This window comes from Aulonocara stuartgranti, assembly GCF_965226115.1.
Source record: "Aulonocara stuartgranti genome assembly, chromosome: 4".
In the NCBI taxonomy this organism is placed as follows: Eukaryota; Metazoa; Chordata; class Actinopteri; order Cichliformes; family Cichlidae; genus Aulonocara; species Aulonocara stuartgranti.
Window position 1 is genome coordinate 35,429,869 of NC_138942.1, and position 25,932 is coordinate 35,455,800.

Sequence of the window (25,932 nt, forward strand, 5' to 3'; positions counted from 1 at the left end):
AGGCTACGATGTGGACAAGAACAAGGCCCGTGTCAAGACCGCCATCAAGAGCCTGGTGGCGAAGGGCACTCTGGTGCAGACCAAGGGCACCAGGACCTCCGGATCCTTCAAGATGAACAAGGCTACTGAGAGCAAAGCCAAGAAGCCCGCCGCGGCCAAAGCCAAGAAACCGGCAGCAGCTGCTAAGAAGTCGCCCAGGAAGGCAGCAGCAGCAGCACTTCAGCCACTAGCACGAAGTCAACCGCATCAGAGGACAATAGTGAGAGTGGCTGTGACTTCACTGTGCATGTGAAGAAAACGTTTGAGGAGAACTGAACAGTTGGAGTTTGACATTTGCCACCTGTGGAGTAAAATGGCAAGAAGAGACAGTGGGACACAGGACAAAGCTGAAGGAGAACTGCCGGCTGTTGGACTGTTGAAGTGGGAGAGGACAACAGAGTGAGAGGACAACAGAGTGAGAAGACTAGGTGAGAACACATAGGAATTATTTAATGTGGGAAATCAAAATTTGGGTTAGCAAACCTGGGGAAAAACAAAACTGACTGCTTAAGTTGGAAAATTGAGACGGAGTCTGAAACATTGCGAAAATAGAAACATATACAAAATCACACACACACAAGCAGAACATGCATTAACCCTACTAACAATTCCAAACACAAAATGACTCATGAAGACTCATAGCACATTAGTTAAGAAATGATTAAATAATAGCAGAGAAGTGTGTAGGAAAGGCAGCTTTAAGAACATGCTCTGCTGGAGATGCAGCTCCACAGACCTGCATTAGACCTGCCTAATAACACAAACACACATGTAATGAAAATTAGCTTGTTATCTTTCATCAGTGTTAAAATAGTGTCAATTTAGCAGACACTTGTTATTAAATACTGAATTTATCTAATGCAAAAAATTGACTCTCCAGGTTGCAGGACAACAGTTTAACTTTTGTGGGAAAAAAGATCCTGGTTTGACCAACCAGTGATCAGACAATAAATTTAGTTGTTAAAATGGTAAATTGGGAGAAGCTTCCTGCTTGATTGAGGCAGCACATGTAATTTACTGTATGAGGGAAATTGTCTTTTGTGATACTATTTTGAACATGCTTTTCTGTCGTCCTGTCAACTTAGTGGGTTAATAGCTGATATGCAAATTAGTGATCGGTTTTAGATTAATGAAAGGTGACTGAATTCTAGCACGAGTGAATGAGATGTGTTGGAGTTGTTGTGTGTTGAGTGGAGACTCTAAAACACTGAGTTTCCTGCTTTGATGTGCGAGTGAATCCTGTATTTAGATACACAACTCTGAATACGTCAGAACAGACTGTTTTGTGAAGTGCATGACAGCATGTCACATGTTTTATGATGAAGGGAAAAGGAAAATTGAATAAAATAGATCTGTGGCCTAAATGAGTGAAGAGCACGGACCTGGTAATTAAACTCATAGCTAATAAGACATTAGGATTATGTTGTGTGTTGTGCAGCTGATGGTTGATTTGGAGTGAATCTAGCTGATGATTTTTCTTTTGTTGTGAAGTTGAGCCTGCCGATTAGTATGATGGTATGATAAACCATGCTAATGGTATGATTTACCCTCCTGAGATGAGGAGCTTGTGTCATGACTTAACAAGGCCTTTTTATTTTGATACTTTCACAGTGCACTGAGAGTTTGGTTTGATAATCTCTGTTATTTTTTATTTTTCATTTTTGAACAAGCACTGATTTTTGCTTGTGAATTTCTTTTCTTTGAGCAGATCTGCAAGTCGGGAATTAAAAGCGTTACACGTCGTCAAGAAAATTGTTGCAAGTGAGTTTCTCCACATTTAAAATGGGTTCAGGAGAAAGCCACTTATTTGGGACAATTAGGAAATGAGAGTCCCCCCCAAAAAGGATTCAACGAGGAAATCCAGTCTAAATTATTTTTCTTTTTGAAATAACGTCGTTTTGCTGAGCGTGGAAACGAATGCGATGATAATTTCCACAATTAGCAAAAGAAGGAACCACTGAGTGAATGAGTAAGAATTTTAAAATAACTGACTGACTGACTGAACATGATTGTGTGAAGCTAACCCCCACCTGACAAAGGTGCAGATGAACCCATGTGTTTCCTTTTACAGGAGCAGAAAGATGACAGCAACACTCGAGGTTGCATGATGATTTAACCTTTTAAATGCCATTTTCTGTGTCTGTGCATTTATCAGGTGTGTTATTCATAGGCTTGAGTTGCTCACAGAGATATCTGTGACGAAGTATGCATACGCCTGCGCAAGCGCTAATATTTGCATTTTCTTTTCTTACAGCATGCCAGTTCTTCATGTGAATTGATGATGCGATTTATACCAGGACAACTGGTTGATGTTTTTTCCTACTACAGGATTTCTGGGTTTATGTGTGAGGAAAACTGTGTTTACAGGTTATGAGTGGTGATGCTGTTGCATTGTGTTGATGGGAAAATGTGAAGGTTACTTTGATAATGTGAATAACATGTGTGAAATTTCCTGTGTTGAGAACTGGTGTTACTTCTTTCCACAGCTAGGGTTGACTTTATGGTGTTTTTATGGCACCTCTGGAACCTGTTGACCTGTGTCTGACCTCTGTCTGACTACAGTCAATGTGTTTTGCTAATGTTTGTTTCTTTGAGAATGCTGTAGTAGATTCAGCTGAAGCGGACAAGTGACATGGGTAAAACAAATAAGAGATTACGGTATTTATGGAATAGTTTATTATGGGCTCATTTGCTGGCCACTTTTGAACCCATAATAGTAATATATAAGTGGAGTGACTTTGCTTAAGAGCAGTCACCGATTACATTAATGTTGCCTGAGTACATGGGATGATCCATGTCTGAGGCGACTTATGAAAATAATTGTAGTTTACTGATTTGAGAAAACCTGCACATGACACTTGTCTTGCTGATGTTGAATGCTTCTTGTCCTTATGATACAATTGTTTACAGGTATGAAGTTTGATTTTACTTCCAGATTTTGTTTTCCAGGCCATGATGGTGTGTATGCAGGCTCCTGGGAGAGCCAGGTGTTAAGCAAACTTAATATGCAAAACACACTAACATTTTCATTGCAGGATTATGGGTCCAGGGTGGTGCTGCTCCAGGGGAGGAGATGCCCTGATGTTGCCTGGGATATGATCTAGCTAATCTTTTTCTTTAAGACTGGACTCCAGGTTTGGTGAGTTGACGCATGGGTGTGTCCATGCGTCAAGAGGAGGGGTCCAAGGATTAACATTAAACAATGTTTACTATTATTGTTGCAGTGATTTGTGTGATTAGCCGTTTTATTTACAAATATTAAACCTATGCAAGTGGTGCATCCATGTTCAGATGAGGCTTTGATGGCCTATAAGTGAAGTTCACTGAACTAAAGAATGTGGTTTGATGATTGTTGACATGCTCTCCAAATAGAAGTTTTTCTTCTTAGCAAGGGAATACAGGTGCAGCAGTAATCTCCTGAGAAATCTTCAGAGGCCCAGTGAGAAGCGTGAAACATTCCAGGCATAGCTGACAGCCAGGCAGTGGTTGAGGTCAAAGGTCAAGCTGGTTGGGGCCCATCATGAGATCAGACCTTGGAGCCACAGCAAGGACCATGAAACTGCCTGCAAAATAGAGGAGAGGATCGTCCACAAGATGGGAGAGAGGCTTCAGGAGGATCAGAGATCATCTTCAGCACAGCAGACATCACACAGAGAGCTGTGCTACTGAGTTTCCAGGAGATTTTAAATAAAATGAAAGATTCAATATTGACGCTGAGGAAGACAACTAAGGTGTACGACGTGCTCTGCCTTAAACCTTCAGCAGCGTTGGAACATGAAAACTCGTGGGATGAGGGGAGCGTGCCAAGCTCCATCGACAGCGCAGAAGGAGTTCGAGGATGACATCATGATTCTGTGAAAGCACAGGAACCAGAAGCTATGGTGGTGATAACAGCAGTTTCCTATGAACATCACCTAACGCTGTGCCACTGTACTGTGCATACGATGACACTCTGAAGGCTGCTGGGATCATAACAGCAGTAAGATGACGGAACCCAGCACCCTTTCCACAGAGAGCTTTTTCTGCAGAGCGTGGACAATTAAGGAGTCATAAATATCCCCCTCACAAGACGAAGGTCTGAAGTCAGGTGATGGGGGCTGGTAAGAGGCCATAAAACTAGAGTGCTGAGAGGTCTGCAGCTTTGGAAATAGCTGAGACCCATGTTGACAAACAACAAAACCAACTAGTATGTTTGAATGTCTATTCTACATACATTTGGACTCTGGTCCTATGGACAGTGATGGAAACAACTAGAAGAGACATTCATGACGCCCTGCAGAGCTTAAACCACTCTGCAGAGAGACATGTGATGTGCACACCCGGAGGAAGCATCACCAAGCTGAGATGTTTTTGAAAATGTTACTTTCTTAGTTTCACTATTAAATTAACAATTTCTTTGTTTGCTCGTAAGATGCAGTTTGCCATGAGATGAGCTCAATGAATGGGGTAACTGCTAATACATTTATTAAACTGTGTAACTTTTACAGTAATTTAGGGTGATTTGACATATGCTGAGTATAAAAATGTTTGCATTGAAACTGTCAGACATGAGGTATTCATACCTGGGAACTTTTCAGGCATAAAGGTCAAAAAGGGGGGAAATGTTAGATTTGTATTGTTGATTGTCATTTATGCTTAGAAATATTTACTTATATATGCTTAGAGTTTTGTAATTAGTTGTAGATTGGTAGAGGTTTTGACCCTTGATAGTCTGCAAACTTTGTGTGTATTAGACAGCACTTTGGGAGCATGAGAGGTCATACCGTGTCTTATTATTTTATGGTAGGATTAACGTAGTTGCGTCTGTTCTAGTCTAAGTGCTCTTTGTTTAGATGAACTGCAGGACTTCCTCACCGTGTTATCTAGGATGAACCATCTAGGGTGAGGGGGAGGCTACCCTCTTCCTGACCAAGGATGTTTGACCCTTTGATCAGCAGTCCCCACACACACACACACACACACACACACACACACACACACACACACACACACACACAGTATTCTTTGTTCACATGTATACCTATGTAAGATGTTATATGTTAATGACCCTATGCATATTCATGTAACCACAATAAAAGGAGTGCTGTGGGGAAACCTGGCTGAGAGTCTGACAGAGGTCAAGTGGTGGAACGACGCTTGGCTCCAGCCAGGTCTCCCTCATGCATGAGTAACCAGAGAACTTTGGTGCCTTGAGTCTTGCTTTTGCTGCGTAGCAGATTGTCCTTAACGTTCCAGCGAATAGGTTTATGCTACAAACCTAACACACTTAGTGGGTAATAAAATTGTAAGCTGCTTTCTAATGATTGAACAATACTACATGAAGTCTTTTATATGGATCTTTGAAACATTCTGTTGTCATCTGTCCTTTCAGCTTGTTGGGTTAAGATTAGACATGTAACCTAGTTGACTGCCATCATGTCAGGGAGAGATTGCTTGATTTAACACGAGTGAACGAAATGTTGCAGATGGTTAAACCTGATCCGGTGCTGTATGCGTGTGAGTGGAGATTCCAACAGACTGCTGAGTTTCCTGTTTGTGATGAACTGGTGAAGCTTGCACAGCGACACACAGACACATCTGATCACATAGAAACAAACTCACTACATCTTACAGCACAAGGGTCCGAGGGAGCTGATGAGTGGGGTTTGATAAAAATGGTACAGAGATGCAGGAAACTGTGCAGCCAGGGTAATTCTACTCAACTCATTGTGTTTATATAGCACCAAATCACAACAACAGTCGCCTCAAGTTTCCATCCATCCTAATTCTGACTGGACAAAACTGTTTTCATAGAATACATGTTTCTCTTTCCAAAACTGAACAAAGCAATCGGGGCCATGGCTAAAATTAGTGCAACGATACAGACACTGGGAAGAAACTGACATTCCAGGGGTAAAACATTGCAATGAGGTGTTTAGGACCCGTCTGACAGAAAATATTACTGCCAGTTGACACCAGACTCTCCAGAACTGGGATATCCTGGAGTAATTGTGGGCAGCCAGTAAATCTGATGTGGGGGAAATGAAAGGTCGAGGTGACTCCTACGTCTGATTTCAGACCATGTGAGCATCAGTAAGCCTTTAAAGCAAGAAGCAGTGAATGCAGCTACGCATGCCACCTGAAGTTCCCAAGTGGCCCCCACACCATATTGGCACAAGTTTCACCAGAAAGCAACATTTTTTTTATTTTTCAGGATAAAGTGGATCCTGCAATTTAGTTTTGGTTTGCTTTGTTTTTCCAAGATCGCATCAGATGTAAGTCCTTCACTCTGAAAACCATTGCAGCGATCCGATTCATTCCAAAGTGACAAAGAAATGTTTTGCGTTTGACGTCATATTGCTGCCAGTAGATACCCAAGTATGCTGGGAGAGGCTCCAGTGTCAGCGGTGACACGTGGGAGGGAACCGACTGAACATGACAGACAACAGTGGACAAAAAGGGCCAACAGGAGCCAACAGGCCTTCCTGCAAACAGTAGCAGCAGCTGGGAAAAAATTCTCACTTAACATGTGCTTGTAGGCCATCCAGACTTAACCTTGTGGCTGCCACATTCTGTGTCACTGATCCTTCACAAACAACCCAATCCCATCCTTAATCCACAGGGTTTAATATTTTGTCAAACCAACCTTTGCAGCTTTAACAGCCTCGACTCCTCTGGTAAGGTTTTATTCTGGTAAGCTTCCTTACAAAGCACTGATGTTGGGTAAGCAGGCCAGCCTCACAGTCTCCACTCTAATTCATCCCAAAGGTGTTGTATCAGGTTCAGGTCAGGTCAGTGCAGACCAGTCAAGCTCTTCCACACCAAACTCACTCATCCATATCTTTATGGACTTTATGATGTAATGCTTAGATGCAGCTGCTCAGCCATGGAAACCCACTCCACACATTTTTCTCGAGCTAATCTAAACGCCACATGAAGTTTGGATGTCTGAAGCGGTAAATTCTGGCAAGTTGGCAAACCAAGAGCAAAATATGGCCAAGCACCCACTGCCCTGCTCTCTGATTACGAAGCCTACCACTTCGTGGTTGAGATGCAGTTGTTTCGGATCGCTTCCACTTTCATTTCATTTATTTGTTCATTTTCAGGCACAACAAATACCTATATTGAACATAAAATGCACAAAACAAAAAACAAAAATTGCCTGAAAAAGGAGTGGGACGAAGAAAACTTATTAAATCCCACCCCTATACTCACTCATCAACAAAAAAAACAATAAACTTCCCGCAGCTACGCCCATCATTGCATACAGACCCATCAACAGCCCCGGGCAGATACAAGCATCTAAACGGCAGCTTGCAACCAACAATTAGAGCCTTCATAACTGAATACAGAATATATGAATTATAAATTGCATTACCACAGGTAACAGGCAGTAATAACTACAAGTAACAGACACACATACATATACATACATATATATCTACACACACATGTACATATATGTACATACATACGCACACTTTTTTTTTTTTTTTTGGAATCCATACCAGCAATGGTAAGAGAACAGACATTACAGAGCACACTAAAACCCATCATTGAGTATACTGTGACCAGACCAACTGTTTGTAGAGAAATTTAAATCTATGAATATTTTTGCATTGTTTCAATTGTAAACTCAGACTGTTCCAGATTTTCACACCACATACAGACACACAAAAGCCTTTACGGGTTGTTCGAGTTCTGGGTAATTTGAATTCTCCAAAGCCTCTCACATTATAAACCTTTTCTCGAATTTCAAATCTAGTTTGTAAATTTGCCGGTAAAAGTTTAGTAAAAGCTTTATACAAAATTATGGATGTATTGTAATTAACCAGATCCTGGAATTTAAGTAACTTTGCCTGAAGAAAGAATTTGTGAGTATGATCTAGATAACCAGCCTTGTGAATAATACGCAGTGCTCGTTTCTGTACTGTGACTCATGGATTAGTTGTATTTTTATATGTGTTTCCCCACACTTCCACACAATATGTAAGATATGGAAGAACCAGGGTACAGTACAGAGTACGAAGTGCATCTTTATCAAGGAATTGCTTCACTTTGTTCAAAACTGCGAGGCTTCTGGAAATTTTGGTTTTTATGTGTCTGACGTGGGGTTTCCATGAAATTTTGTTATCAATTACAACTCCCAAAAATTTGTTTTCACTCACATTATCAATTGGTACACCTTCAATGATAATTGGTAATTCTATATTATATTTTAAATTACCAAAAAACATTGCTTTAGTTTTATTTATATTTAATGATAATTTATTTATGTCCATCCATTTTTTTATTAATTGTAGCTCCCTGTTTACGGTCATTACAAGATCAGTATAATTATCGCTACTGAAAAATATGTTGGTGTCATCTGCGAACAGTATGAGTTTAAGTACTTGAGAAACATCAAAAATATCATTTATGTATACATTGAAAAGTTTTGGTCCCAACACTGACCCTTGGGGAACACCACATGTAATACCAAGTTTCTCTGAGTGGTAATGCCCAGAGGTGTGGACTCGAGTCACATGACTTGGACTCGAGTCAGACTCGAGTCATTAATTTTATGACTTTAGACTTGACTTGAAAAAATGTTCTCAGACTTGTGACTTGACTTGGACTTTTACACCAATGACTTGGGACTTGAATTGGACTTGAACCTGTTTACTTGAAAAGACTTGATATTTTACCCCAAATATAAAATTTAACATGCATATTATATAGAGATTGAAAATGTGACGTCATTCTCGGGTAGAACCGCAAAGGATTCTGGGAACTCGTGGCAAGCGGTACTAGCGCACGCAGGCTTTCAATTAAAATCAGTTATACAGCGATAAAAAGAAACACAAAAATGTCAAGAAGCTGTTGTATTATTAACTGCAATAGCCGGTCGCATGACAGCCACGGGAAGCCGACGGGTAAAGAGATCGGTTGTTATCGGATTACGTCGTTGAAGAGAAATTGTTCAAGCCATGTTTCCGAAGTAACAAAGACGCGACTGGATTGCAGCCATTCAAAGACCAAATATAACGTCCCAGAACACTCCAGCTCACAGGTTAGTCTGCTCCAAGCATTTACACGAAGGTCAGTCTGCTGTTGTAGTTAATACGTCATTTTCATAACATAATTAGTGATATAGGTTACAAGCAAGTCTGGCGCTGAACAGAAATTGTCGCGCTATGCTCCTTTATTTATTGTGCATAAATAGTGAATAGTCCTGACACAATATTGCGTTTCGCTTCTGTTATTATGGTACATTGACAAGAACATATACTTTTATTCACAGGATAAAACAGGTTTTTTGTATCACTAATTGCCCAGTACGATTACAGCATACAATATTATTGTCACTGCTACATTTCTGTGATGCTACCAGAAATTATTTCCACTACTAATTAATTACCGTTGAGCTCAAAGGTCCTATTAATAAACGGTTAACGAATGTGTATTTATGATGACGATTTGTGAGACTGGTAAACTTATGATACGTACGATGGTCTTTACTTTCTACACGGTGCATTTCAAGGTCCTGCACCCATCCGTCGGTAAACTGTACCTGGGCTTGTTGCAGTGACCTGAAGTTACTAAACTTCATGAGTGTATGCACTCACTCCAAGAACCGTATGATTATAAATATGCATATAAATATGCTACGATGAGATAGCTGACTTCATCTAACTAGCAAATGTTTTCCAGGCTACGTTGGTGATACAGTTTTTTTTAAATGTGTATGATATTTTTGTCATGCGATTTTAAAGCCGGTCCTACAACCGCATCCAAGAATAACATGCAGCTTATCTCAGAACTGTCGGTGAAAATTATTCTTGGAGCTAGGTTTAATTGAGCTGCATTTTAAAGAGGTGCAATTTCACAATTTGTGTATATTTTCTAAGTTCACTATTTTGTCATGTGTTGAGAAAAACACAGATTTTAAAATTACATGGTCTAATATTTACATTTAGCATAACTGCAACATTATTTTTTCGTTTTGTTTTTTTTAAAGACTCGAAAGGACTTGAAATTCAAAGTTTCAGACTTGTGACTTGACTCGGACTTTTACACCAGTGACTTGAGACTCGACTCTGACTGGCCTGACATTACTTGAGACTTGACTTGAGACTTGAGGATAAAGACTTGAGACTTACTTGAGACTTGCAAAACAATGACTTGGTCCCACCTCTGGTAATGCCCTATGCTAACATATTGTTCCCGACCCGTTAGGTAACTTTTTAACCAGTTACCAGCTTTCCCTCGAATACCATATCTTTCCAATTTATCCAGTAAAATTGAGTGATTGATTGTGTCGAAGGCCTTTTTGAGATCAACAAAAATACCAACTGCATATTTATTTTTATCCAGTGTATGAGTAATTTCTTCTACTGCCTCAATTATCGCCATTGAAGTGGTTCTTTGCGTTCTGAAACCATACTGACCAACATTTATTATTTGATGTTTTTCAAGGAATTTTTCTAATCTTGAATTAAAAAGTTTTTCTAGAATTTTTGAGAATTGAGGCAGTAGAGAAATAGGCCTATAATTGGTAAAACTGTGTTTGTCATTACTTTTATATAGTGGTATTACTTTTGCAATTTTCATTTTTTTTGGAAAACAACCGGACTGAAATGATAAATTACAGATATATGTTAAGGGACTAACAATATTCAGAATAACCTGTTTAACTACAGACATATTTATGTCATGATAATCCATTGAAGACTTACTTTTACATTTTAATGTGATATTTATTACTTCTTGCTCATTTGTAGCTGAGAGGAACAGTGAAAAGGGATTTGATTTTATATTACTGATATTTTCATTTTTATGACACGGGATGTCCGCTGCTAGTTCAGGGCCAACATTTATGAAGAATTTGTTGTAATACCACTAACAGCTAACTGTAGAACATTTAGTAGCAAGGAAATTTCCTGACTGGACTTGTTGCACAGGTAGCGTCCTATTATGGTAGCACACTAGAATTCACTGAGCTCCTGTGAGTGATCTATTCTTTCACGAATGTTTGTAGAAGCAGTCTGCGTGCCCCGGTGCTTGATTTAATACACCTGTCACCATGGAAGCAACTGAAACACCTGGATTCACTACACCTCTCAGGGTGTACTTTTGTGTGTTGTATGTAAAAATCTACACCATTAGAAGTGCATGGTGTGATTGGACCCTTCTTTCTTAACAAAGCCTACTACTTTGATAGACTGGGGGGGGAAATGAGATCCCAGAAATGTCTTTATTAAAAACACCAAGTTCTACCAAACACAGCAGACTTCCACAAACAAACACTGGTATGATGGAATCCACTGTGTGTTCCAAGTTGTCATCACACAGAAGATAAACTGGAATAATAAGGACATCATGTTCAAGAGTCGGTCCTTGTTCTGCAAAGTGTGGTTTGAGAGAATATATGGTCTGCTTTAATAGTTGCTAGTGATTATTAGATTATGAACAACTCTCCTAAACACACTTTTAATCCTTCAAAATCATATTTCACTGATGCACTACACAAATAATTTGCATTTCTAACAAAAATATAACAGCAAATCAACATCTAGGCCTACAGTGTCAATCCAAAGGATGTCAAGAAATCTAAGAATAATTTTTTTTAAAGAAACTGTTTCACCAACAAACTATTTCCTGAAAGGCAAAACAGGAATATCATCTTACACCAAATTTATAAAAATTGAGCTGACACGGTTTGAACAATATATCTAAAATGTCCTTCTGAAGCCATCCATCCATCCATCTTCATCCGCTTTATCCGGGGCCGGGTCGCGGGGGCAGCAGCCTAAGCAAAGAGGCCCAGACCTCCCTCTCCCCAGCCACCTCCTCCAGCTTATCCGGGGGAACACCAAGGCGTTCCCAGGCCAGCCGAGAGATATAATCTCTCCAGCGTGTCCTGGGTCTGCCCCGGGGCCTCCTCCCGGTGGGACATGCCTGGAACACCTCACCCAGGAGGCGCCCAGGGGGCATCCTTGTCAGATGCCCGAACCACCTCAGCTGGCTCCTTTCGATGTGGAGCAGCAGCGGCTCTACTCTGAGCCCCTCCCGAACTTCTCACCCTATCTCTAAGGGAGAGGCCAGCCACCCTTCGGAGGAAGCTCATTTCTGCCGCTTGTATCCGCGATCTCGTTCTTTCGGTCACTACCCACAGCTCGTGGCCATAGGTGAGGGTAGGGACGTAGATCGACCGGTAAATTGAGAGCTTCGCTTTTACACTCAGCTCCCTCTTCACCACGACGGACCGGTGCAGCGTCCGCATTACTGCAGCTGCAGCCCCAATCCGTCTGTCGATCTCCGGCTCCCTTCTCCCATCACTCGCGAACAAGACCCCGAGATACTTGAACTCCTCCACTTGGGGCAGGAACTCATCCCCGACCCGGAGTGGGCACTCCACCCTTTTCCGGCTGAGAACCATGGCCTCAGATTTGGAGGTGCTGATCCTCATTCCCGCTGCTTCACACTCGGCTGCGAACCGTTCCAGTGCGAGCTGGAGGCCCTCACCCGATGAACCCAACAAAACCACATCATCTGCAAAAATCAGAGATGAGATTCTGAGGCCACCAAAGCGAAAGCCCTCCGCCACTTGGCTGCGCCTAGAAATCCTGTCCATAAAAATTATGAACAGAACCGGAGACAAAGGGCAGCCCTGGCGGAGCCCATCACCCACCGGGAACGAGTCCGACTTATTGCCGGCAATGCGAACCAAGCTCTTGCAACGGTTGTATAGGGATCGAATGGCCCGTAGCAATGGGCCAGACACCCCATACTGCCGCAACACCTCCCACAGGACACCCCGAGGGACACGGTCGAATGCCTTCTCCAAGTCCACAAAACACATGTAGACTGGTTGGGCAAACTCCCATGCACCCTCAAGTATCCTGGAGAGGATAAAGAGCTGGTCCAGTGTTCCGCGAAAACCGCATTGTTCCTCCTGTATCCGAGGTTCGACTAGCGGACGAACTCTCCTTTCCAGCACCCTGGCATAGACTTTCCCAGGGAGGCTGAGGAGTGTGATCCCCCTGTAGTTGGAACACACCCTCCGGTCCCCCTTCTTAAAGATGGGGACCACCACCCCGGTCTGCCAGTCCACAGGTACTGCCCCTGATCTCCACGCAACATTGCAGAGGCGTGTCAACCAGGACAGCCCTTCTGAAGCAAAAAAGAAAAACACAGCTCATTCTGTGCATTTCAGTTGGAACTGCAGACCATATACTCTCCCTTTGTTATGTAATACAGACATTCTGGTTTGATGATGATGATGAATGGATTAAAACAAAAGACAGACAAAGTTTTCAGTGGGAGAAAAGTTTCCTCACTTATCCAGGTGACTCGTTCAGTCTGTGTGCTGAACTGTAATGACTACGGAGCAATTAAAAAGGAGGGGCGGGTTAGTGCGCAGTGCAGCCAGCACAGCCACGTGAATGGCCCTACACGCTACAACCTACGCAACCCACGACCCCCCCTCACTCACACTTTACATGTTGAGTGATGTGTTGTATGAGACAGTGGGGATAGGGAGGGTCAGGAGGTAGAAGACTATCCCTGGAAGGAGAAAGCCAGCAAACAACCGGCTCAGCAGTCACCCCCATTCCACATAACCCAACAAAGTGAATTCAGGGCCCACAGTGACAATGCCCCGGAGCACCACCGAGTCCACGCAGCAAGTTGAGCAGTAATATGCAGATGGGTCGGAGTTTGAGTTTAATGTTTGATTATTTAATGTTTATTTAATTAATTTAATGTTTTGTGTTCTTCCACACAACTTATGAATCTGTCGCTGCACACCGATTTCTAAGGTAAAGATGAAGTTGCTCTACTAGGTTTGTAACATTTTCTGCACTCTATACAATGATAATGAACACATTAATAAAACAAACGATCTGAAGAGGTTGAAATAGTATATGGATGGTCTTAACCTGTATGACACCCTTCCCAAGCAAACCAGCAGCTTTTAATAGTTGACTGAGAAAATGTTTTTGCATACCGATGTATTATGTCAAGATCTCCATCGAAATCCAAGAGCGACTCTACTTTTCTGTCCTCTCCATCAGGTTCTTCAGTGGCTTGTTTGACTGTTTGGCTGGTTTCACTTTCATGTTTTAAGTCACTCCCTGGCTCGTCACATCTTTCTGCCAGGATCACAAACCTAGACATGAAGACTGAAAAGTACACAAGTATACATACTGAAAAAACACATATTCAGTACAAGTTTAACAATCAGATGATTTGCATTTTGACATGTTTTGAATTTGAATTTTCAAATGACAATTTTGACATTTTATTTCGCTCAGGTCTTCATCTTAGCAGCTTCGATCAATTACCAAGTACAAAAATGTCACAAACAAGTGAGTAATGCTTTACCTTTTTGTCATTTAAAACATGTACATACTATAATTATATTAAAAACACTGATTTGGTCATTGTCACGTTGTGGACAACGGATTCTGTACACAGCAGCAAAAATAAAGCACAATGAACAGTGAACTGCCACTGAGGACTGGCAGTTTGACTAAAATCACTCCAAACACTTTCATAATAGTTGTCATGTTTTCTTTTTGTGATTGTTTTTCACTAATTATAAAAAATCAGAATGAGCTGAAACTTCTGGGAGAACAAAAACAAAGTTTAACAGGAAACGTATTCTTAGTCACAACAACCTACAGCTTCAGTATTATGACGCTGTGACAGTGACATCATTATACACACCAGGTTGACCAACGTTGTTGAGGTGTGTCATAAGGTGGCGTCCACCGGGACGGAGCATGTGAACATCTGACAGCACAGTCTCATGATGGAAACTGATTTCCTGCATGGATGATCAAATCTAATGCTGGAACTGAAGATCAGTCACCTGCTCACCTGAAAGAAGCGCGAGTTTAGAGACAAAGCAGGGTTAACAGGCTCTGGTTAACTCGGACAGGGAAACTGAGCCGAGCCAGTGTTGCCAACTTAGTGACTTTTTTTTCCAAAAAGCGACTAGCGACAAATCTGGCGACTTTTTCTGGTGTTCTTGGAGACTTATTTATGACGACTTTTTGATGTGAAAGGGCGTGTTGCTCTTACTCTCAACAAGCAGCGGGTGCTGCCGTGGGCACCTCACCCGTGCTAAAGCGCTCACGGGCGGAGGATAGTCCTCCCCCCGCTGCAGGAGATGTTCACATCTGTGAGTCCGAACTGCAAATGATGTCACTTTTGCCGGTCCAAACCCGGATAGAGGATCAGGGTTGGAATTGTGACATTAAAAAACAATAATTGCTAAAAGAAATTTAATTTGTAGTTCTAAATAAATTCTAACTGCATTTAGGACGTTTTTTACTCACTTTGTCTCTTCCACGATGTTATTTCTCTCTCCAACAGCGTAGGTTACAAATACATTAGCATGACCAATTATACAAATTAGGTGATGACGTCATTTAGCGACTAGTAGCGACTTTTTGGACAGCCAATAGCGATTTTCCTTACGGAGGAGTTGGCAACACTGAGCCGAGCCCCACAGCAGCCGTTCAAACCTAATCAAATGTAGCTGGCATGCTCACGGCAGCCGAGGGTGGACACTACTGACAGGCAGCTTTCTCACAGAGTGAACAGAACCAGAGAGACTGAGGTTCAAACTTAATGCTTTGCATTGACAGCATTAACGCTTATACGTCATCCAGCAGCGGCACATGACTGCTGAGGTGGAGGGGACCAGGCCACGCTGCCCACGGTCACACTGGGAAAGATGGAGATCACGTAAAGAAACGTGATGAAGAGGCCTGCCGATGACTACAAACGGGCATAACATTAGGACGTCACGTACAGCAGCTGTTGAGAGGCGAGCTCAACCCGAGAACTGGATCCCTGCTGTCTGGACACGGCACATCTAAAATACATTTACTTTATTTATTTTTTAAAAAAATGGGGAGGGGTGACGTTAACTCACCAGCAGCGACGCTGTGCTAAACGGCCACGACAGTTGACCCGGATGGAAACCCTCCCCCGCGCCTGCAGCGCCATCTGCTGTTTCTATACTGTCGTTTCTGTTTGTGCGTGTAAAATAATTGTTGCAAGAACAAATGTTGCATTTTGAGGGGGAAATTATTTTGTAGCAAACAAAACTCATTACTGCGTCCAAGAAATGCCTTTCAGTGTTTGCTATGATTCACACACACACACAGAGTCCCTGTCACTCAGTCGTTGGCGTTTGTTCTTGCTCAGATCTCTGCAGACTAGGGTTGCCAACCGTCCCTTAAAATACGGAATCGTCCCGTATTTCGAAACAAAAGTACACGTCCCCTATTGAGCTAATAAGGGACGCACTTTGTCCCGTAATACAGTGAGAATCAAAAGTAGTCTATAACTTTTAATGGAATTAACGCTTTGTTGGAAAACATAATTCCCAGCCCCTCTCCTGCTTTGTGACCAATGAGCTGACAGCACACTTATGACAATTCGAGTATGACAATTCAGATTACCGCTCATCTCATTGGTCGAGGAAAGGTCGCTTAGGGAGAAAATACCGGAAGATAACAGATGACCACAACAAGAAGCATGGCCAACAGGGGAACAAACGCCGACACTGCGGTGCAAGTCTCGGACGACAGTACACCTAAAGCTGGGCAGACACTGTGCGATTTTTTTCAGTCACGTTATTCAGCTCCTGCTCAAACTGCACAATTGACTCGCAGGGGTTAGAAGTTGGTAGGTCACGATGCAGGTCTCACACTATACGGCCCGATGCTCTGATGCGACCTGAGAGCTCACACTGTGCGTCCATAACATGAAGGTTATAACAGAAAATCTGTCGCGCTCTCTCTGTCTTTCACTCACACAGACACACCACCACCATCAACTTTGCTAAATTGCTAATGAAAAACATGATCAGGCAGCTGTGATTGAGCAGCATGTAAATCCAACTATTTTCACGGTTGTTGTGGTCGTGATAATTTTGTGATGCCACATCGAAAAGGCTCGGATGAGCTTTCCAAAGTTCTACAAGTTGTGCCTCCATCGCTTGTGTCCAGATCACACGCTGCACAGCCGTGCTGCTCCGTCTGCTCCGCCCTCACGAGTGATTGATGATCGGGAGCTGGTCGTGAGGTGTTAATCACTTCTCGTTACCCCACGTATACTACACGATGCACGATGAAGGCCAAAATCGGTCCGATCACTCAAAAATCGGCTCAAAATGGGCCAAAAATCGCACAGTGTGAGCCCAGCATTAGAGCAGCAATGTTTGTTCCCCTCAGAGAAAGGGAAGAATGGGAAAAGGAAAACACCTGGCTGGAAAAAGTTAATATGGGCATGTGCAGTGAATATCAGCGCTATGTGGCCAGAAGTGTGATAATATAATTTATTTTGTGTAATAAACAACTGCAAGGATAGATGATTACAACAAATTGATGACTAATACATAAAAGTAATACATAGATGAATAATGATGATGAGTTATGATGCGTAATCATGGGAACAAGCGGGTTTACAAACAGGAGCAGCTGATTAGCATTAGAAAAGCTGAAATAATACCTCAACTGAAGCCAATTGTACTAAATGCACTAAATGTGCACTGTTACAAGAATATTTTTCTTTCTATTGTTTTCTATTATTTTAAGTTAAGCAGGACAGAGTTCTTTTAAAGAAAGATTTACTTATATTCTCAAAAGTTAAGCATGACAGGCTTCTGTTTAAGAAAGAGACCTGTTTTACTGTGTTAATGTTGTCATTTTGAGCTAAAAATAAATGGCTAAATGATCATTTGTTTCACATGTGTTCATATCACAAAGAATAGAATATGCATCTACTTAAATCAACTTCAAGTCAAATGGTTAAAAAAATAATTTCACACAAAAAAAGAGCTAGAAAATTCACCACACTGGGAAGGGTGAAGACAACTGGGTTGCCCGGCCCCGGCCACGAGGTGTCCCTTATTTATTTTTCAGGGAGTTGGCAACCCTACTGCAGACCTGCTCTCAGTGTGTCGCTCCCTCTCTTTAAACAAAGGCACAATAATAACAAGCTGGCTTTAAATTATTAGAACCAACTGCTGAAGCAACCTAAGGGATATATACAAAACAAAAAAGAAACAAAAATCTAAAAGGCAATGCGACTCTTTAATCAGTAGAAGAGCTGGCACAGTAGCTATAAGTGTTTTTGTGTGAGTGTAAGGAAGAGGACTCCCTTACTGCATTTATTTATATTGTATTGTCTGTATAGCACTTTAGAGCACACCTTTCACTTTATTAAAAGCACCTTATCAAGCACTTTATGAGCATTGCACTTTAAGCATGGATTTGCACACAAGAAGTTTAAATATTTATTGACTATTTATTGGGAATTTTAAAATCAGTTGGTGGCCTTGTTTCAGATCCTGCACAGCTGCTCCTCATCAAGGAATGTGGTGGTTGTCTGTCAGGAGAGAAGAATGGTGATTGTGATTAAGGTTTACCAATAAGGAAAACTAATGCAAATGTGTGTATGAAATCTAGGGATAAAAGTGGTGCAAATAAGTGTAAGTTAATGATTACTCACCTTTCTTGCCTGTGTCCTCTTCAAGGTGTTTGGGCAAATGTTTCCCCGGGGGTCCAGACACCATTTAAAGGTTCCGGGAGAGACCATGGGTAAAGAGAGTGTGGTGAATCTTTTTGTGCTTGGGTTTCTGGGTTTTTATAATATTGGGTTTTGTGTAACATTAAAGTGTGAAATATTTATTAATATGTAAATGTGAAGATGTATTTATGTATTTATTTATTCTTATTGATATATTGTATACTGTGGTGGAAGGTTGGGATTTAAGAATTTACCTGAGAGTGGAATAATGGTTAAGTCTGTGACAGCTGAACATATTTAAGGCTGCCAGTTGTCATTAGGGGATTTTTTGTGCTGTGAAGAAGCTCGACAAGTTAATTGTTTTAAGGAGAGCCATATAGCAAATAAATACTTTGTTCCACTACACTTGCCTTGGTCTGTCTCACTGTGTTTCCAGCTGCTAAGGGCTGCCCTGTTACAGTGAGTGTGTCAGAGACAGAGCAAGCGTGTCTATGTGACCAAATTATTTATTAAGCTTTAATTGGACTCACACTTTACTGCAGACGTCACCGTTTCAATTCATGTCATCACCGAGGAATAAGTTCAGGAATCCAGTGGAAACAAAATGAAGCATACACATGGACGGGAAGGTTACACATATAGGTCAGCACTAACTACCAAATGATCGAATGTTAGATTGCATGAATGAAGTAATTTGTCTTCTAGCAGTTTTCCTGTTTAAGGGCTTTTATATGTTGTGTCTAACTTGTCTTCAGAAGAATTCAGTCGTAGCTTAAAGATAATTCAAAGACAGCATATTTCTAATGTTTTTCTTAGCATTTCATTAAAAGGAGCAACTTTTTGTACTCCAAAGCAAATACAGCTTCTTGTTTTTACATCAAGTTCCAGGGGAGATTCAAGGATCAGAGGTAGGGATGGGTATCGTTTAGGTTTTATCCGATACCGGTGCCAAACCGGTACTTTTGAGACGGTGCCGGTGCTTAAACGGTGCTCAAACCGGTGCTTAAAGAATGGAGAACACAAAATTGGTCCAAAAACCTCTCATGTTCAGCTGTTTTTTTTTTGTAAAAAGATAACAATGTTAGCCTTTTCTGCAGCTATAGGGCATATATGGTATCACTCTTGGCTGGAAGCAGTGCTTAAACAATGGAAAAAACACAAACTCTGTCCAAGAACCTCTCATGTTTAGCTGTTTTCCACTTTTTCTTTGGTCATTTTAGCCTTTTTGGCCAGGGTGACGGGAGTATCTGCCATCAAACAAGAAGACAGCCGCATGTAACTACGAAGGTGTTTGCTAGTTCACCTTACATGCATTAATGTAATAACATGGTTAGCCTACTCAACGTAAATTATACACGAACAACATTAAGCTACTCATGCAGAGAAGAACGGCTGCTGCTGCCATCATCATCCGTCATCCTTTCTGCTACACTGGCAGGGCTAGGGACCAGGACTCTCCTCTTCAGGTTTTTGGGGGATGTTGCTAACTCCGGGTCCGATAACAGGCACCACACCCGCAGTAGATGTGCTCGGTGTGAGGTCTCGCAGCAAGCTATCAAATACGGCGCATTTTTCGGCTTTTAAAAAAAAGCGCTATGCGTCGCCAGGTGTTTCATCGGATTTGAGGTGTTACCTCCTTTGCACAGTATCACAGTATCAGCTTAAAGCACTTGTTGCAGGCTGCTGCATATTTTGCTGTGAAGTACAGCCAGACCTTTGACCGCTTCGCCTTGGACATTTTTAATCTGTAGCTCTGCTCTAAAAGAACGTACGTACCTGGACCCGCCTACTATCCTCAGAAACGTAAAATGATTGGCTAGAATTCAAAGTGTATCACATCTCAGGAAAAAAAAGCACCGAAATAAAGCACCGAAATGTGCGCTGCTTTTCGGTCTGGTTACTACCGTTTATGTCAGAACCGGTGCCATCATGGCACCGGATACCGGTACCCATCCCTAATCAGAGGTTTGAGGTGCTGAGCACCCAGAGAGCTGCTCAGCCAGGCAAGATCAACTTTACTCGTCACGATGAGACTTCTTCCCCGTCTCTGTCAGTCCCTGCATCCTTAAATGTCTCCAGTTGTCCCGAGTTCCCTCTGACTGTCTCCTTGGTGCATTTAAACCTGTTCCTCCCTGTCCTCGTCGTCTGTTGTCCTCGTCTCCATTATCAGTCATCATAATTTTAGCATCTCTGTGCAGGTCTGCAAATTTCTTTATTAAATCATAAGATTCTTAAAATCATCAAGTCTCTCTGTGCCTGGGTCCTCGTCACAAAACATGACATCACTGTTTTGTACATTTTAACACAATTTAATCCCACATTTGTGAAAGAAAAGAAAAACACTGTAACAGTCTGTAACAAAACCATCAAATCAAATAAAGGTTATTTAAATGCTGCAAAAGAAGAATGGATTGGAATAAAAAAAATATCCTAACCTTAATTACTGCAGGAGAATAATGAATGATGCTCATAGTGAGTAAAAAGTAAACTGAGTGCATTTTTTGGACAGAGATTCACTTTTAATATGTATGTATAATACAATACAGATACATAAAAATACACTCCAAAAACAGAGTCCTTGAAATGTACAAATGTACAAAATATTGAGAGAAAAATTATAAAAACTGGAGGCAACTTTGCCTATGGTACAATGTATGAAAAAATCTTTACTGCAGATACTACTATGGCTCTGCAGATTTTTTATTTTATTTTAACCTACGTCGCCTCACCTTGAGGTTCGCAAATCTGTCTATCACTTTTTGGTGATCAACTCTCTCAAGCAAGTTAACAGTTTGTTTTGCCTGTCACTGTTCCCTATCTGTTTCCTTATCTGGTTCTCCCTGACCTTGTACTTTCTCCCTCTTGGGACTAGAGTTGGATGTCTCGAGACCGGTCTTGGTCTCGAGACCACTTTTACGTGGTCTTGGTCTCGTCTTAGTCTCAACGGACTTTTGTCTTGGTCTTGTCTTGGTCTCGACGTACTTTTGTCTTGGTCTTGTCTTGGTCTCGATGGACTTTGGTCTCGGTCTTGTCTTGGTCTCGCTGTCTCGGTCTTGCTGTCTCAGATCAACATAGTGGTCGGGAGATTTGGAGTCAACAGTATCCATGACACACAACGTAACGTTCGATAATGTATCATGCGCTAAAGCTTTAGCTCTTGTTACGAGTTCAAAATATTGGGGATGGAGACAAGATGAAAAACCAAAAGAACAACACTGGTCCGGTCGGGTTCAGTCAAACAATGATTTTAACGATCACACGCGTGGGAGATGGACACTGTATGCAGACAGCATCAGATCTCACCTCAAAAAACACATCTCAATAGTTTTATGAAATCAGGGTATTAGAACGCCCCTTCATGCGTAATGACAGGTGGAATACAATCAATGTTGACAATTTTGTTTAACACAGAAAAATAACATTGTCTCCTTCCCGAGGCCAGGCACAGCCTCCCACCCCGCTGAGACACAACATTGCAGCTACAAGGATTTCCAGTTTGATTAAAATGATCACAATATGCTGCTCTGGCACAAATGTGTAATATTAAATGAATATTGTTTAAATGACTACTGCTTAAATGATTATTGTTTAGGTGAACTACCTCTACTTAAACCAAAACAAGAAATATATAACTGAACACAAGATCACAAAAAATAACCTCATATCAGTGTTATGTAAGCGTGTGCGGCCTTCCATGCTCAAAACCTTTCCCCGCCATAGATCAGTTCAGACATAACGCTGACTGTAGCTCTTAACCCTTTATCGGCTTTGAACACAACTCTATAATGAGCAACAAATTGCAATGTGTGTGAGATGATCATGGTTACACCTGCAATGAAAAATCACTTTATTCTGGTACCTGTAAGCAAAAGATTAATCTAACGTTATAACAATCACTGTAATCCAAAGGGTAACGTAAGGTCAAAAACTTCAATAAATGTTTAATGCAAAGCTGATTATATGATTCTAATAAACTAATAATGTCATATTAAAATAATGAATCAAGAAAAGAAAAACATCCCCTTTATTATTCTACACTCTAAGAGCCGTGCTTAGAGAGCGCTTTGTAGTGAATCAGAATAGTCGACTCCCATTGAGTCACTTAATTTCCTTTCGCTGCTCAGCTCTCACACAGCGACACACAGTGGCTCAGCCACGCTCAAATCCCTCCACATTGTGGTATTTTATTATTTCGCCTTCCGCGCCCTTCAAACACAACTAAATGCAACCCATTAGATTGAGCAGTATGCCCGGTCAGTAAGTTACAGAAATGTCAGCGACTTCGTCTGTCATAAAGTTTGCGTTCATAGAACACAAAGAGTTTTCGGTAAATGCAAAAAAGAAGCATTCGGCAAAGTGCAGGTTTTGCAAAGTCCCCTTGACCGAGACAGCCGGGACTACCTCAACCTTCACCAGGCACCTGGAGCGCAAACACCCTCAAAGGTAAGCTAGCCAGCAGCCATCTAGCCATCTTCAAACTCTTCTAACTACCTTTCCAACCTCACATGACCAGGTCATGTTTATGTAATATTGTTATTTATAATGTGTTCTTCAAGCGTTATAAATTATGTAGGGACAGTTTTTTAGCAACCGTCCCTGCAGACTTAACTTGTGAAGATTGTAACTAACGTTACGTTACATGCTATGTACAGGTAGCTAGCGCTAGCAGTGGCTATCAGCTACTTAAACAGTTTTCACTAACTTTAGGTATTTTGGTGAATTCATTGAGCAGAAATATATCGAAACCATTTCAGTGAGCACTTTAAGGGCTGGTATGGTGTGGTTTGTTGTCGACTTTAATGGGCATATTTATGTGGTTGCTGACTCGTAAGTAAGGACAGGCGTTTCAAGAGTGTCCCTATAACACTGCTCGGCTAACAGCCCTCATTGATAGGTTTAAAATTACTGTACTTGTAAGATACAGTAGTTTTTGTGGTTGAATAGAAACAGATGTTTTACAGGTTCCTATTTCCCTGTTTTGTAGGTACTTGGAGTACAAAGCAGGATCTGCAACATCAGTGATAGCGGTCAATCCTACACAGCCTCAATTATCATTGTTTGCTCCAAGCATCCACTTATTTTCCCCAAATTCACCCAGGCAACAGGCCATCACCCAGTCCATCCTCCAGGACCTTATAGTTGGATGCTCTCTCCCCCTGTCTATCGTTGAGAATCCACATTTTAGACACTTCCTGAATGTCTTGGATAGCAAATACACTCCTGTGTCTAGGACCACCTTGACAGAGAAGCTGATACCTCACCTTGTCACTAAAGTGAAGGGTGACATAATCAAAGCCTTGGAAGTCCAGCCTGTCACGGTTTGCCGGGGCAAGCCGTGTGGAATATTTAGGACCAGGACGCGGCAGTTCTGGTGCAGGTGAGTATTTATTAACGAAGGGAAAAACAAACAACAAAGGCACTGGGAACATGAAACTGGAACCTAAACTGGGTAAAACTAACAAAACAAACCAGAAACGAAGATGCAGGGAGGTCCGGGGAAATACACATGGAGAGATGCAGGGAGACCGAGGGGAAACAACACAGACGAACCAGCAACTACTATGACAGAAGACACAACTTAAATACACTCAGAGAACACAGGGAGATTACACACAGGTGGGGAACACGGCTGGGAGTGATTAACGTGACGAGACTAGGGAGGCAAACTGAAAACACTCACATAAGACGCAGACCTTCACAATAAAACAGGAACTACGCATGAAAGGACACAAACTAAGAAACGCGGACTAGATACAGGAACACACGGGCAGAACAGAGTAAACACTAAACAGAGGAAGAACAGAAAACACAAAACGCTGGGTCAAAAGGACCCAGGATCATGACAGTACCCCCCCCCCCCCCCCCCGTCAAGGGCTGGCCCCAGACAGCCCAACATAGGAAAACCAAAACCGACCAAAAACAAAAAACTGTCATGGTCTGGGTGGGTTCCCTGCAGGTCTCCAACAGCGGCTCCTCCTCCTTTAGGCGGAGTTCGGTTGCTCCTCCCTGGCTGACCACCTGTGAGCAATTATTCCGGCAGTATATCAGACCTGCGCTCTCAACCATTCATCGCCTGAGTATCTGCTATCCCCATGTTAGTCAAGTGGAGCATCATAACTCTGTCCAGAATCCGTGTGATGACTTACTTGTTCTTCTTGTCCTCAGAGGTAGCACCTGGAGTGGAGGTCTTGTCTCCCTCACTCCCGCCTTCCTGGACCTGGGCCGCTTGCTGCTGATACGACGTGGCCTGCCGGCCCACCACTCACTTGCCTGCCTCCCCACGTCTCGACCGCTTCCGGGCCTTCCGCCCCACCTGTCCCCTCCACCTGAAACCAAGTAAGGCAACTCAATTCAACTGTGGAGGATCGTTGATTGTCTGCTGGATCCCACTGACCGTGATCTCCTCTTATGCCAGTGCCCCGGCCCCTACCTAGTCCTGTTTCCACCTCCCCGCTGCCTCTGCTGTTCAGCCGTCTCCTAGAGGTGTCTAGGTCACCCTCCGTTATCTTAGATTATCCTACGCGCCACTAGTGCGGTGGCGTCGTTTTGCTTTTTTGCTTGTGTTTGCCTGTGGGCGGAAATAAATCCTTTGTTCCCTTATCGTCTCGCTTCCGGGTTGGTTTCTGCACCTGTGTCCATCTCTGTTCCCTCGTGCCGCTGGGCCGTGACAGTATACTCAGGCCAGTTTTATGGACACAGCAGACCCAGCCCGTGTAGCGATAAGTAAGCAGGGGGCTATCATCGGTAGTCACGAACAGACGCTGTACCTACTAGCCCAAGTACACACGCTCACAGACGAGCAGGCTAAGATGCAATCTGACATTCAGTCCCTTCAACCCTCAGCGGAGTTAGAACCCGCCGCCGGTAGCTCAGCTCAGCCCGCCCCGACGGCGCCTTTACCACAGCCCGTGGCGGATCCCGAGCCCCAGCGGGGTCACCTGTTTCGCGACGCGGCTTCCCCGGAGCCGGAGCCGTATGCGGGTGACCCGGGGGCCTGTAGCGGTTTTCTCTTACAGTGCGAGCTGGCGTTCGGGCGTTCGCCCCGCTCTTTCATTTCAGACACAGTTCAAGTTTCCTATATAATAGGGAAACTGCGCGACCGAGCCCTGAATTGGGCCGAGGCATACCTGAGCGTACACCCGTTGCCGTCCTGTAGCTATGATGCTTTTCTCGGCGAGTTCAAAAGGACTTTTGCCCACCCCATCTCGGTGGGCAGTGCGGTTCGCCGGCTGTTAAATCTCCGTCAGGGCCGCCGTAGCATCGCGGATTACTTGATCAACTTCCGCACCGCCGCAGCGGCAGTCGGCTGGCCCGATAAGGCCCTTCAGGGAGTCTACTCGCAGTTGCTAAACGAGGACATGAAGGACCAGCTAGCGTCCCGAG

The 25,932-nt window shown here is 42.7% G+C and overlaps 1 protein-coding gene and 1 long non-coding RNA gene across 5 annotated transcripts in view; both read right to left on the reverse strand.

Moving 5' to 3' along the window:
* The window catches only part of mettl22 (methyltransferase 22, Kin17 lysine), a 35,709-nt gene extending 19,583 nt beyond the window's left edge, over positions 1 to 16,126 (reverse strand). The window contains exons 1-3 of one of the 4 annotated variants that reach the window (XM_082530546.1): positions 15,947 to 16,109; positions 14,731 to 14,883; positions 14,009 to 14,183 (exon numbers count right to left, since the gene is read on the reverse strand). In XM_082530546.1, coding sequence (XP_082386672.1) covers positions 14,009 to 14,183; positions 14,731 to 14,836 — 281 coding nt within the window. In that variant the 5' untranslated portion in view covers positions 14,837 to 14,883; positions 15,947 to 16,109. The other 3 variants (XM_082530547.1, XM_082530548.1, XM_082530549.1) reach the window with 3 other exon arrangements.
* A 1,216-nt stretch (positions 16,127 to 17,342) lies between these two features.
* Positions 17,343 to 18,954, reverse strand: LOC309705032. Its single transcript, XR_014276442.1, has 2 exons — positions 18,532 to 18,954; positions 17,343 to 18,408 (listed from the first exon to the last, which is right to left on the reverse strand). It is a non-coding gene; the product is annotated as an uncharacterized lncRNA (long non-coding RNA).
* Positions 18,955 to 25,932: the final 6,978 nt, after the last annotated feature.